This window comes from Siphateles boraxobius, unplaced genomic scaffold (genome assembly GCF_051911475.1).
Source record: "Siphateles boraxobius isolate OS27281-9 unplaced genomic scaffold, OSU_SipBor_1 383, whole genome shotgun sequence".
Taxonomy (NCBI): Eukaryota; Metazoa; Chordata; class Actinopteri; order Cypriniformes; family Leuciscidae; genus Siphateles; species Siphateles boraxobius.
Genome location: NW_027509012.1, coordinates 127,501 through 140,407, shown reverse-complemented (window position 1 = coordinate 140,407; position 12,907 = coordinate 127,501). Strand labels below are relative to the sequence as shown.

Genomic DNA, 12,907 nt, shown 5'->3' with positions numbered 1-12,907 from the left:
TTATCCGTTACGAGTCAGTGTTCACAAGACCTTATCGGTTACGAGTCAGTGTTCACAAGACCTTATCCGTTACGAGTCCGTGTTCACAAGACCTTATCGGTTACGAGTCAGTGTTCACAAGACCTTATCCATTACGAGTCAGTGTTCACAAGACCTTATCGGTTATGAGTCAGTGTTCACAAGACCTTATCCGTTACGAGTCCGTGTTCACAAGACCTTATCGGTTACGAGTCCGTGTTCACAAGACCTTATCGGTTACGAGTCAGTGTTCACAAGACCTTATCCGTTACGAGTCCGTGTTCACAAGACCTTATCGGTTACGAGTCAGTGTTCACAAGACCTTATCCGTTACGAGTCAGTGTTCACAAGACCTTATCCGTTACGAGTCCGTGTTCACAAGACCTTATCGGTTACGAGTCCGTGTTCACAAGACCTTATCCGTTACGAGTCCGTGTTCACAAGACCTTATCCGTTACGAGTCCGTGTTCACAAGACCTTATCGGTTACGAGTCCGTGTTCACAAGACCTTATCGGTTACGAGTCAGTGTTCACAAGACCTTATCCGTTACGAGTCCGTGTTCACAAGACCTTATCGGTTACGAGTCAGTGTTCACAAGACCTTATCCGTTACGAGTCAGTGTTCACAAGACCTTATCCGTTACGAGTCAGTGTTCACAAGACCTTATCGGTTATGAGTCAGTGTTCACAAGACCTTATCCGTTACGAGTCAGTGTTCACAAGACCTTATTCGTTACGAGTCAGTGTTCACAAGACCTTATCCGTTACGAGTCAGTGTTCACAAGACCTTATCGGTTATGAGTCAGTGTTCACGAGACCTTATCCGTTACGAGTCCGTGTTCACAAGACCTTATCGGTTACGAGTCAGTGTTCACAAGACCTTATTCGTTACGAGTCAGTGTTCACAAGACCTTATTCGTTACGAGTCAGTGTTCACAAGACCTTATTCGTTACGAGTGTTATAAGGGCTGAGACGTCGATCAGGAGACGCACAGGTTAACTTGAATCAGGTGCGTTGTGGAATTTCTACTTCAAATGCTTGAAACTTTGTATTACTAGCTTTTCTCATGTTTATTGCCTCTTTAAGATGAAGCGCTTGTTCAATTCCTTTGTAAGTGGCTTTGCATAAAAGCATCTGCTAAATGAATAAAACTAGCATATAATTTTTTTGCATTACAATAATGAGAATTTGATTAAATGGGTTTAATTTGACAAGAAAATTATGTCATAGTACAGAACAGACTTAATTTTCTATGTTTTAATCTTGCATGCATTAGTAATTTACATCAGGTAATGAATGACGTTTTTCTTCATGTTTGACCTCCGCTCAGGGTCACATGACCGCCGGCCACCAATCCTGGTTTCTGGCTGCTTTGGATGGTTGCCATAGAAACCATATTCCCAGCGGCCACTGGTCTAATCTGTGGACTCTACAATCACAGCCAACAGTGGTGAAGATACTGAGAGCGGGCGAGCGAGAGAGAGAGTGTGTGTGTGTGTGTGTGTGTGTGTGTGTATGAGTGAGAGAAAGAGAATGTGAGAGAGGTTGACTAGGCAACAGTAAGACAAGATACGCCTCGATGCACCAAAGATAAATAACAGCTTCAGATATAGAGAGAAAGTCAGAAAGCCTCAGTGCTGCTGTTAATCTTCATGTCAATCACGTAATCGCTCGAAGAAGCAGCTTTCCTTTCTTGGGTTAAAGATTCTGTATGTAACATTTTTACTCTACTAAAGCATAAAAATACCATAATATGTTTGCAGATATTTAGGAAATACGCTGAGTTCACATACTTGCTTCTCTGATTAACATTTCTACAGCCAGTTCTTTTATTTAGTATTTTACACGTTCCGTGTTGTCAGTCGGTTTTTGCTTTGGTCTGTGACTCCGCCCACTGCCAGTTCAGCCAATAGTGCTTCTTCACCCCGGGATGCCAGTTGCCAGGAAACACCGTGTATTGTAGCCTTGGAAACCAGCAAACAAACTGTGTCAGAGATTGCAGTTTCCACACAACCTAAAAAGCCTCGGTATCCATCTAAAAATCTCTATGAACGAGAGCATATTAAAACGCGGATAAATCACCTCATCAACTTACAGTCTGAGTCTCCTCGGCTTTCGCTGTCCATCGCGCTCTTTCCTGTTGCGTGAACGTCGAGTCTGAGGAGGCGGGGAAACAATGATCTCTGATATTTAGAACCTGGACTGCAGTACTGATGTCCACCACTAGTTTAACATTTGAAAAATTGGATGTTTTGAACGTTCACAGAACATTCAGAAATAAAGTTTGCGTAACGTAATGGCAACTTTATCAAAACATATATTTCTGTGAGCTGGTCAGTGACACTGAACACACTGAACCAGATGTTGATAAAACACATTCTGTGACGTGTGTGTCTGACCGATCTTTCTCATGGTAAAATCACTGTAACTCACGGCCTCTTGCTGCTTTATTAGACAATAGTTTTTGAGTGTTATATAACATTTGTTCATTTAAATCTCCCATGTCGTGTCTGATTGTAGGAACACCGGATCAGACCGCTGAGGATTATGAAAACCAGGACATGAAGCTCAAACACATCTAGAAAAAAGAGAAGCGAGTGCGGTGAGTATCTGTAGACTGTGTGTGTGTGTGTGTGTGTGTGTGTGTGTGTGTGTGTGTGTGTGCTGGATAATGACATCCCTTCATTCCCTCTATTTCTGTACGTGCCGTCTCCTCCAGCGTGTGATTTGCATGTGTCACGGGATCGACTGAACTTTGATGAGGCCTGACAGAAAACGCAGACGCGTTTCCTGGAGCGAAGGAAATAAACTCATTTTAGAAAGTGTTCGTTTCGCACTTTACCTTTGATGGGCGACTGCACAGATGCCATCTAAATAAAGTAATCATTACGAAAAATAAATAATCGTTTTTGTGAGTAATAAGCTCTCATCCTGTATCGAATAATCACGTTTTTACATTGGACTGCGCTACTTTGTTTTTCAATGTATGAGCGTTGCGTCTTTTTTCTGTTTTTCAATGCAAAACCGCTTTCTGTGTGAACCAGCCCTAAGAAGCAGAAATGGCCAAATCAGTATTTCCATCATGTCTAGACCTTATGCAAATACAGATATACTTTAATTCCAGGTAAGATAATCACCTCATGTGCAACTTAATAAAAAACAAGATACCGCACATATTAGACAGGAGATCTGAGCAGAAGGGAGAAAAACAGCTAGCATGTCTAGCCCAGAAATACACATACGTTTGTCAGAGTAGAACTAAACTAAATGTCTGGTCTGAATAGAATACATGCATATGACTACAACTATGAGTGAATGTTATTAAAAGATGCAATAGACAAAAAGCATAAATGGATAATGTTTGAAAGGATTAATTATAAAAATAACCATAAAAGAATAATCGTAATAATCATGGGAATTGGAAGAGTTCTGTTAACTCTGCTAAACCATAATGCTAAAACTGAAACTAAATATATAAAAGCTAAATAAAAATGTGTTAAAAAAAAAAAGCTAAACGAAAACAAACCATTAATGAAACTAACTAAAACTAAACTGAAATTTATAGGAAATTTGAAAATGATATTAAAATAAATACTAATGTAAAAATGTAAACCTATAATAAGCTTGAGTTGCACATTAGCATTAGTGCAGCGCCTCTGAGATCAGTGTTTTAGAGTATGTAGTTTAGAAGTAGTTCTACAATACAAGCGTCTGTGAGTATATGCTGGATCTGTTCATGTGTTTCCCAGAGGAATCAGCAGATCCTGACGGAGCGCTAGAGATTACGCTAGCACTGGAGCACGCTAGCACTGGAGCACGCTTTAGAAATGTTGGCCCATATTGATAGGATAACATCTTGCAGTTGATGGAGGTTTGTGGGATGCCCATCCAGGGCACGAAGCTCCCGTTCCACCACATCCCAAAGATGCTCTATTGGGTTGAGATCTGGTGACTGTGGGGGCCATTTTTGTACAGTGAACTCAATGTCATGTTCAAGAAACCAATTTGAAATGATTCGAGCTTTGTGACATGGTGCATTATCCTGCTGGAAGTAGCCATCAGAGGATGGGTACATGGTGGCCATACAGGGATGGACATGGTCAGAAACAATGCTCAGGTAGCATTTAAACGATGCCCAATTGGCACTAAGGGGCCTTCTTTTTCCTATTTGTAGTGGAGATGAGTAGTACCCGGTGGGGTCTTCTGCTGTTGTAGCCCATCCGCCTCAAGGTTGTGCGTGTTGTGGCTTCACAAATGCTTTGCTGCATACCTCGGTTGTAACGAGTGGTTATTTCAGTCAAAGTTGCTCTTCTATCAGCTTGAATCAGTCGGCCCATTCTCCTCTGACCTCTAGCATCAGCAAGGCATTTTCCCCCACAGGACTGCCGCATACTGGATGTTTTTCCCTTTTCACACCATTCTTTGTAAACCCTAGAAATGGTTGTGCGTGAAAATCCCAGTAACTGAGCAGATTGTGAAATACTCAGACCGGCCCGTCTGGCACCAACAACCATGCCACGCTCAAAATTGCTTAAATCACCTTTCTTTCCCATTCTGACATTCAGTTTGGAGTTCAGGAGATTGTCTTGACCAGGACTACACCCCTAAATTCATTGAAGCAACTGCTAAGCAATAATGGTTGATTAGATAATTGCATTAATGAGAAATTGAACAGGTGTTCTTAATAATCCTTTAGGTGAGTGTATATATATATATATATAACCACAGGGAATGTGTTTGAGTGTCTGACGCCACACACACTTCTCAATCCTCAGCCCTGGTTCTCATGTTTGGGTTCTCCTTCTATTATTGTTCACGTGAATGAAAAGTGCATAATGTATCCTGATGGATATGGGATATCTTGACGATCCGCACATTCAGCGCTGGAGGAGAATAATGGACTGAGTAAACACTAGGGGTGTAACAATACATCGATATGGATCGATGCATCGATCAAATGTCTAACGATACGATGCATCGATGCCACACATAAAATATCGATATACGGAACCTTTATTTTGACACTCTCCACATCCTCACATAACTTTTCTCTGCTGAAATAGACGGCTGACAAGATTGACCCAACAAAAGCCAGAATTTTTCACTGTCAGTGCATCGCGAGTTTATGTTTTACAGCAGAAACGACACGCACCCTTCTTGTTTGTGAAAACAACCCGAAAAGTCTGTTTTAGCGAATCAGTGCGCAGTATTCAGGTCAGGTGACAAGGCTGATAGTCACTTTGAAAAGACGCGCTAGCTGAGAGAAGTTTCGACAAAGCTGATTAAAAATGTATCCAGGATGGATTTCAACGAACTTGATGAACCCGTAATATCTTCTTTGGGGCGTAAAAAGGAAAATAAAAGCTTAAACTTTTTCACGGAATCTTCCTAAAACAGCACGTTAGTGGTGAGGGAAAAGCTCTCTGTATTGCGTGTACGTTAATCACAACAACAAATGTTTGACGCGCCTATGTCAGCTGAGGAGATTAACGTTACAAAGATTAAAAGTGTTTTAGTTATCTGCTTTTGCCACACTATCTATCTATCTCTATATATATATATAAATACTTTCAATGAACTTTAATTTTATAAGTTACCTGTATTTTTTTTTGTTATTATTACATCAGAACAACCCAGCTGCAGTTTGATTGATATTCAAATGCCCAAAAAAAAAAACTAAAAAAACATGATATATGAAAGTAAACAAGAACGGAGTTATCTGTTTTTACAAATGAACTCTTCTGTTATAGAGTTAAATTGCAAAAACAGATAATTCCGTTCTTGTTCATTTTCATATATCATGTTTTTTTTTTCACTTGTAACTTGTAACAAACAACTTGCAAATGTCCCAATTGGAGAGAGGGTGTGCAATTTTCAAACAGTTTAATTAAACTTTCATGTTATATATTTTTGGATGCATTTGTGAGTTAGTAAACGTAACTGGTTGTGTACACCTGGCACATAATATCTAAATATCGATAAATTGATTGAGACAGCCCTGAATCGAATCGAATCGTAATTGTATCGCAGAATTTTTTGAGGTATCGGGAAATATCATATCGCTGAATCAGATAATCGATATCGTATCATATCGTGATGAACTGTCCGATTTACACCCCTAGTAAACACTGATGCTTTGCAGTCCCTCGCTCTCGGGGGAATGCGTCCGATCCAGAGGCGATGCGATAAGATTCCAGCGACAGATCTTTATTCTGTCCACACTAGATGCGTCAAAATCAGTCAAACCCCACAGCCAATCAGAGCAGCGTGTGGGCGGAGTCTCGCGGCACCCGAGAGTAATCCTGACGGCACTCTCAAGAAAATAAATACATAATTCACAAATATTACACCATTTAGACATTATTAAAACTACATAGGCTACTGAATTACTAAAACAATCTTTGTCAAAGAATACACTTGTTTGTTCACAGTTTGAACGTTCTTGTTTCCATTTGTTTAATATCAAGATCTGAGGTGAATTATCCAGGAGCACTGATGATATTCAAAGTCACATTACACGCTTTTGACATTAAATAAAGCACATAAACAGTACCTGAGATTATCATTGCCACACTTTGTGTTTGTTGTTCCAGCGTGCGTCGCTGAAAAATAGAAACCGTTTCTAAAATATAATCGTCGCATGTCATGGCTGGTTAGCACGAACTCTGATTAACGTGGAAAGACACTTTTAACACGCGCGCGTGTCTGTGTGTGTGTGTGTGTAGTTAGCACACGGTGGGATGTGAAGGCCAGAGAGTAAACACACAATGCCTGGGAAGCTTTTCAATAATTAATGGGTTCTCTTGTAAAAAATCCATATCTATATAAGTGTAGTGATGATGAGAGGCTTGAGATGAGTGTGTTGTTGTACACAAGCACTTTACTCACGACTGTTTGAGTGTGTGTTTATTCTAATCAGAGTCCAGACCATAAAAGCATTTACTCTATATTAAACATCCGCTGTAATGAGCCGCATCTGCGCCGGATCGAAACCGCATCAGAAAGCGGCTTGGCTCGCAGCAGTGATGAACGGTTGCCTTCAACATTGCAGTTTATTGTGCAACCATACTGTATTTTTGTTGTATATGTTTTTTTTTACACCATATAAATGCAAGATTCTGCGTTATTTCTACACCGAAAAAAATAATGTTCTTCCTCAGTGTTTCTGTCTTGTTTTCCAGCACAAATATCTAAAAATTCTTAAATCAAGAGTCATTTTCTTGAGAAGCATTTATTAATATTGTCATAAGTAACATTTATTAATATTGTTCTAAGTAACATTTATTAATATTGTCGTAAGTAACATTTATTAATATTGTCGTAAGTAACATTTGTTTATATTTTTAAAAGTAACATTTATTAATATTTTTCTAAGTAACATTTATTAATATTGTCGTAAGTAACATTTTTTTATATTTTTAAAAGTAACATTTATTAATATTGGCATAAGTAACATTTATTAATATTGGCATAAGTAACATTTATTAATATTATCATAATAACATGTATTAATATTGGCATAAGTAACATTTATTAATATTATCATAAGTAAAATGTATTAATATTGGCATAAGTAACATTTATTAATATTATCATAAGTAAAATGTATTAATATTGGCATAAGTAACATTTATGAATATTGATGTAAATAGAATTTACTAATATTGTCGTAAGAAAAATGAGTTAACTTGTTGTAACATTTATTGATATCATCATAAGTAACATTTATGAATATTGTCATGAATAGCATTTATTGATATTGCCACAAGCAACATTTATAAATAATGTTGTAAATAGATATTGTCGTCTTCATCTTCTGTCAGATATTTTGAGCTTTATAACCCCTTCTTGAACGGCTTCAGTGCTGTTTGTATCTCGACAGATGCTGATTACACTGTGTGTGTGTGTGTGTGTGTGTGTGTGTGTGTGTGTGTGTGTGTGTGTGTGTGTGTGTGTGTGTGTGTGTGTGTGTGTGTGTGTGTGTGTGCTCCACAGAAGCGTCGAGGGTCATGGCTGTGCGGGTCGACAGAGCTCCTCTCCTCTCGATGCTCATCTTCATCTTCTTCTTCTTCTGCCAGAACTCCTGCGACGCCTTGAGTAGGTCTAACACACTGGTGTTGGTATGGTAACAATGCAATGTCCTTTTGTGATGGGATGTCGTCATGGAAACTAAGCAGAGGCTGATGCTGTTTTACTGCAATGAATTATTAAAGCAGAAAGATTCATGTCTGGTGGACGCTGGAATGAAATTGAGTCGAACTCTTTTGAATAGCTTTGCATTCTCACCGCAAAATACTGAAGAATCAGCTTTATTCCTCCAGCGCTTCACGCAGGACAGAACGCTTCACAGTAATAAACAGGAGAATATCAGAATCAGTGATGAATCTTCATCAGATATGAGACACAATCAGATTCTGCTGTAAAGCAGCTCTACAGAAGATCATAGAATTATTATTCACATCAGTTCAGTGTTGATTCAGTTCCGTGTTGATTCAGTTCAGTGTTGATTCAGTTCAGTGTTGATTCAGTTCAGTTCAGTGTTGATTCAGTTCAGTTCAGTGTTGATTCAGTTCAGTTCAGTGTTGATTCAGTTCAGTGTTGATTCAGTTCAGTGTTGATTTAGTTCAGTTCAGTGTTGATTCAGTTCAGTGTTGATTCAGTTCAGTGTTGATTCAGTTCAGTGTTGATTCAGTTCAGTGTTGATTCAGTTCAGTTCAGTGTTGATTCAGTTCAGTGTTGATTCAGTTCAGTGTTGATTTAGTTCAGTTCAGTGTTGATTCACATCAGTTCAGTGTTGATTCAGTTCAGTTCAGTGTTGATTCAGTTCAGTGTTGATTTAGTTCAGTGTTGATTCAGTTCAGTTCAGTGTTGATTCAGTTCAGTGTTGATTCAGTTCAGTGTTGATTCAGTTCAGTGTTGATTCAGTTCAGTGTTGATTCAGTTCAGTGTTGATTCAGTTCAGTGTTGATTCAGTTCAGTTCAGTGTTGATTCAGTTCAGTGTTGATTCAGTTCAGTGTTGATTCAGTTCAGTGTTGATTCAGTTCAGTTCAGTTCAGTGTTGATTCAGTTCAGTGTTGATTTAGTTCAGTTCAGTGTTGATTCACATCAGTTCAGTGTTGATTCAGTTCAGTGTTCACTCAGTTCGGTTCAGTGTTCATTCAGAAAAAGATAAACTATACGAGTGCGGATTAGAACCCGTAACCTCTGACACGCTTGGCAGAAGATCTCCCACTAGACCATTTAAGAACTCAAAAAATTTTTGAAAAAATTTGGATCGATGCATTTATTTAAGGGTTGAGAGCGGCTGCACACCAGGCCGCCGGATGGTGTTGCTCAGAACTCGCAATGTATAACTGTTATCAGACCGTACTCGCGGCCTCGAAACACTACCGGCCCACCGGGAAAATCCCGACTCTCCTGACTGCCACTCGACTGATGGAGGCGTTTCAGGAGTTCAGAAACACTACTCTGATATAGAGATGAACTGGAGCTTTCTCATGATCAAACAGCAACACTACACACTGAACACAGCTGCAGAAGAGGAACAGCTCTAGTGGAGCTCTTTCTATAGGTGAATATCTGCTCTTTAATATAAAATAACACGTTAAACAAGTGGAAAAGAAATAAGAGAGCAGAGTAAATTAAGTGGGATCAGCTTTCAGGCTTTTAATTCTGATGCTTCCTCACACACACACACACACACACACACACACACACACACACACACACACACACACACACACACCTGCAGGTGTGTGTGGGTTTCATGTTGAACGTCACAGGATCAGCCTCGGCTCGCTGTAACTCACCGCTATGGCAACAGGACACCACAGAAATGTACTCAGAGCACCGTATCCACTACAGCTGTGTGTGTGTGTGTATGTGTATGTGTGTGTGTGTGTGTGTGTGTGTGTGTGTGTGTGTGTGTGTGTGTGTGTGTGTGTGAGAGAGAGAGAGAGAGAGTGTGAGTGTGTTAAGTCAAGTCACCTTTATTTATATAGCACTTTATACAATACAAATCTCTTCAAAGCAGCTTTACAGAGATAACAGGAAAACAATGCATTTCGTGTGTTGTTCAGCTGAAGTTGTAAAGATCATCAATTATTAAATTTGGTCATTTCATCTATAAAGCAGTTATGCAAAAAAAAAAAAAAAAAGAAGATGTTATCTCCAGCTCAGCTCAGTTCTCATACAGCAGCGTCAGTCACATCAATAATATTGTTGAGTATTAAGTGTCCCCAACTAAGCAAGCCAGAGGCTAACCCAAACTCCATCAGTGACAGAATGGAGGAACAAACCTCACGAGAAGCCAGACTCAGTCGCTCAGTCCTCCTCTGGCCAACCAACGAACACTGTGTGATTATAATTCAGGCAGAGTTCAGATCAGCATTGGTAGCATTCAAATATTCATCCAGTTCCTTTTGCTTGAAGATTCATTCATCCTTGAGTGTCTCCTGAGAGTCTGTGCCGACACAGGACTATAATGGGTTAAGAGCTCGCTCAAGTACTGGGGAGCTAAACCATTTAGTGCTTTGTAAGTAATCAGCAATATTTTAAAATCTATACGATGTTTAATAGGGAGCCAATGCAGTGTTGACAGAACCGGGCTAATATGGTCGTACTTCCTGGTTCTGGTAAGAACTCTAGCGGCTGCGTTTTGAACTAGCTGTAGTTTGTTTATTAAGCGTGCAGGGCAACCACCCAGTAGAGCATTACAATAATCTAGCCTTGATGTCATGAACGCATGAACTAGTTGTTCCGCATTTGTCATTGAGAGCATATGACGTAATTTAGATATATTTTTAAGATGGAAGTTTTAAGACAGAAAAAATTAGTTACTGTTTAGTTTTACAGATGCTAGAAATGTGGCTTTCAGATGAAAGATATCAAAGAGCACACACACACACACGTGTGTGTGTGTGTGTGTGTGTGTGTGTGTGTGTGTGTGTGTGTGTGTGTGTGTGTGTGTGTGTGTGTGTGTGTGTTGTGTGTGAGAGTGTCCTCGCTGTACCACGGCGTTGGAATATTTTCTTTAATCTTCATATGGGCGGCAGTGGCTCAGTGGTTCATGTAGGTTGTCTACAAACCGAAAGGTTGGTCATTCGATCCCCGGTTCCACCTGACCAAGTGTCGAGGTGTCCATGAGCAAGACACATAACCCCAGCTGCTCTCGACGAGCTGGATGGCGCCTTGCATGGCTGACACCGCCGTCGCTGTATGAATGCGTGAATGAATGTGAGGCAAGATGTAAAGCGCTTTGTTGGCCAATGGGTCTGTTAAAGCGCTATATAAATGCAGTCCATTTACCATTTAAGCGCAACGAAGCAACTGTGTCTAAAGTGCTGGAAAAGCGAGAGTTAAAAGTTTCTGTCGCAATATCGAGTTCTGCTAAACTATCTGGGATGCTGAGATGATGACACTGATTATTATTAATAAAGCGATATTTAGTGGAAGAAGTGATAGGTCTAACATAACACGGAGTTTACACGAGACTAGAAGTTTACATGAGACTAGATAATGATCTGAGATGTTGTCGCTCTGCTGCAGAAATTCAACAGCATCAACATCTATTCCATGTGATAATATTAGATCTAGAGTATGATTACGACAATGAGTAGGTCCTGACACGTGTTGTCTAACTCCAATAGAGTTAAGAATGTCTTTAAAAGCCAATCCCATTGCATCTTTTCCATTATCTACATGTATATTAAAATCACCAACAATTAGGACTTTATTTGCAGGCAGTACTAACTCTGATAGAAAGTCAGCAAATTCTTTGATAAAGTCTGTATGGTGCCCTGGTGGCCTGTATACAGTAGCCAGCACAAACGTCTAAAACGTGATTTATCATTTACACTAGATAGGGTTACATTAAGCACCAACACTTCAAAAGAATTATATTTAAAAGAAGACTTCTCAGTAATTCTGAAGATGTTACTATAAATTACAGCAACACCTGCCCCTTTGCCTTTCAGGCGAGGTTCATGTTTATAACAGTAATCATGAGGGGTGGACTCATTTAAAATAATGTAATCGTCTAGTTTTAGCCAGGTTTCTGTCAAACACAGCGTATCTAGGTTATAATCTGTAATCATATCATTAACAATAAGTGCTTTTGAAGTAAGGGATCGAATATTTAACAACCCGAGCTTTATCATTTGTTAATCTGTATTATATCTGTATTTTATTTGTTGAACATCAATTACATTTTTACCCTTAAATGGGTTTGGGAGTTTTTTGTATGTCCTAATTCAGGGAACAGACACAGTCTCTATATGATGATATCTAGGTGAAAGAGTTTCTATGTGATGGGATTTATCTTATTTCAGGACGTGTGTGTGTGTGTGTGTGTGTGGGTGTGTGTGTTGTATAAGCTGATCCTCTCGCTTCCAGAGTCGAGTGTTTAGTGGCCTTTTATGAATCAGTCTGAGAGTTAGGCGGGTGTTTATTGCATCATTCACAGACTCTTTATGCTCTTACTGATATCAGGACGAGTAAAAGTGCCATGCTTCTCTATTTCACTGTCATTAGATCAATATGGATCTTTCAATAGCCAGACAACTCAGAGCAGACTGATATTATAATGTCATTATATGTCCAGTCAGCTTTATTACTCCAGCGCTTTGTACAGGGGAGATCGTTTCACAGCAATAAACAGGAAAATATCAGAATCAATGATGAAACTTGATCAAATATGAGACAAATTCAAATTCAGCTGTAAACAGCTCTACAGAAGATCATAGAGTTATTATTCACATCAACTGATCGGATCTATTGTTCTTACAGCGTTTATTACTAAATATTTAGTGTCTTTTCTATACAAAATATTTGAAAAAAAATTGTTCACTGGTTAGCTGTGCTGTAACTCTCCCAGAATGCTTTGCTCT

The 12,907-nt window shown here is 39.3% G+C and overlaps 1 protein-coding gene across 1 annotated transcript in view; it reads left to right on the top strand.

Annotated features, from left to right (window-relative positions):
• Nucleotides 1–2,537: 2,537 nt before the first annotated feature.
• Nucleotides 2,538–12,907, top strand: part of LOC143703211 (receptor-type tyrosine-protein phosphatase S-like) — a 100,357-nt gene continuing 89,987 nt past the window's right edge. Inside the window, exons 1-2 of the mRNA XM_077197265.1 lie at nucleotides 2,538–2,621; nucleotides 8,015–8,116. Coding sequence (XP_077053380.1) covers nucleotides 8,029–8,116 — 88 coding nt within the window. The 5' untranslated portion in view covers nucleotides 2,538–2,621; nucleotides 8,015–8,028. The remainder of the gene's footprint in view (nucleotides 2,622–8,014; nucleotides 8,117–12,907) is intronic.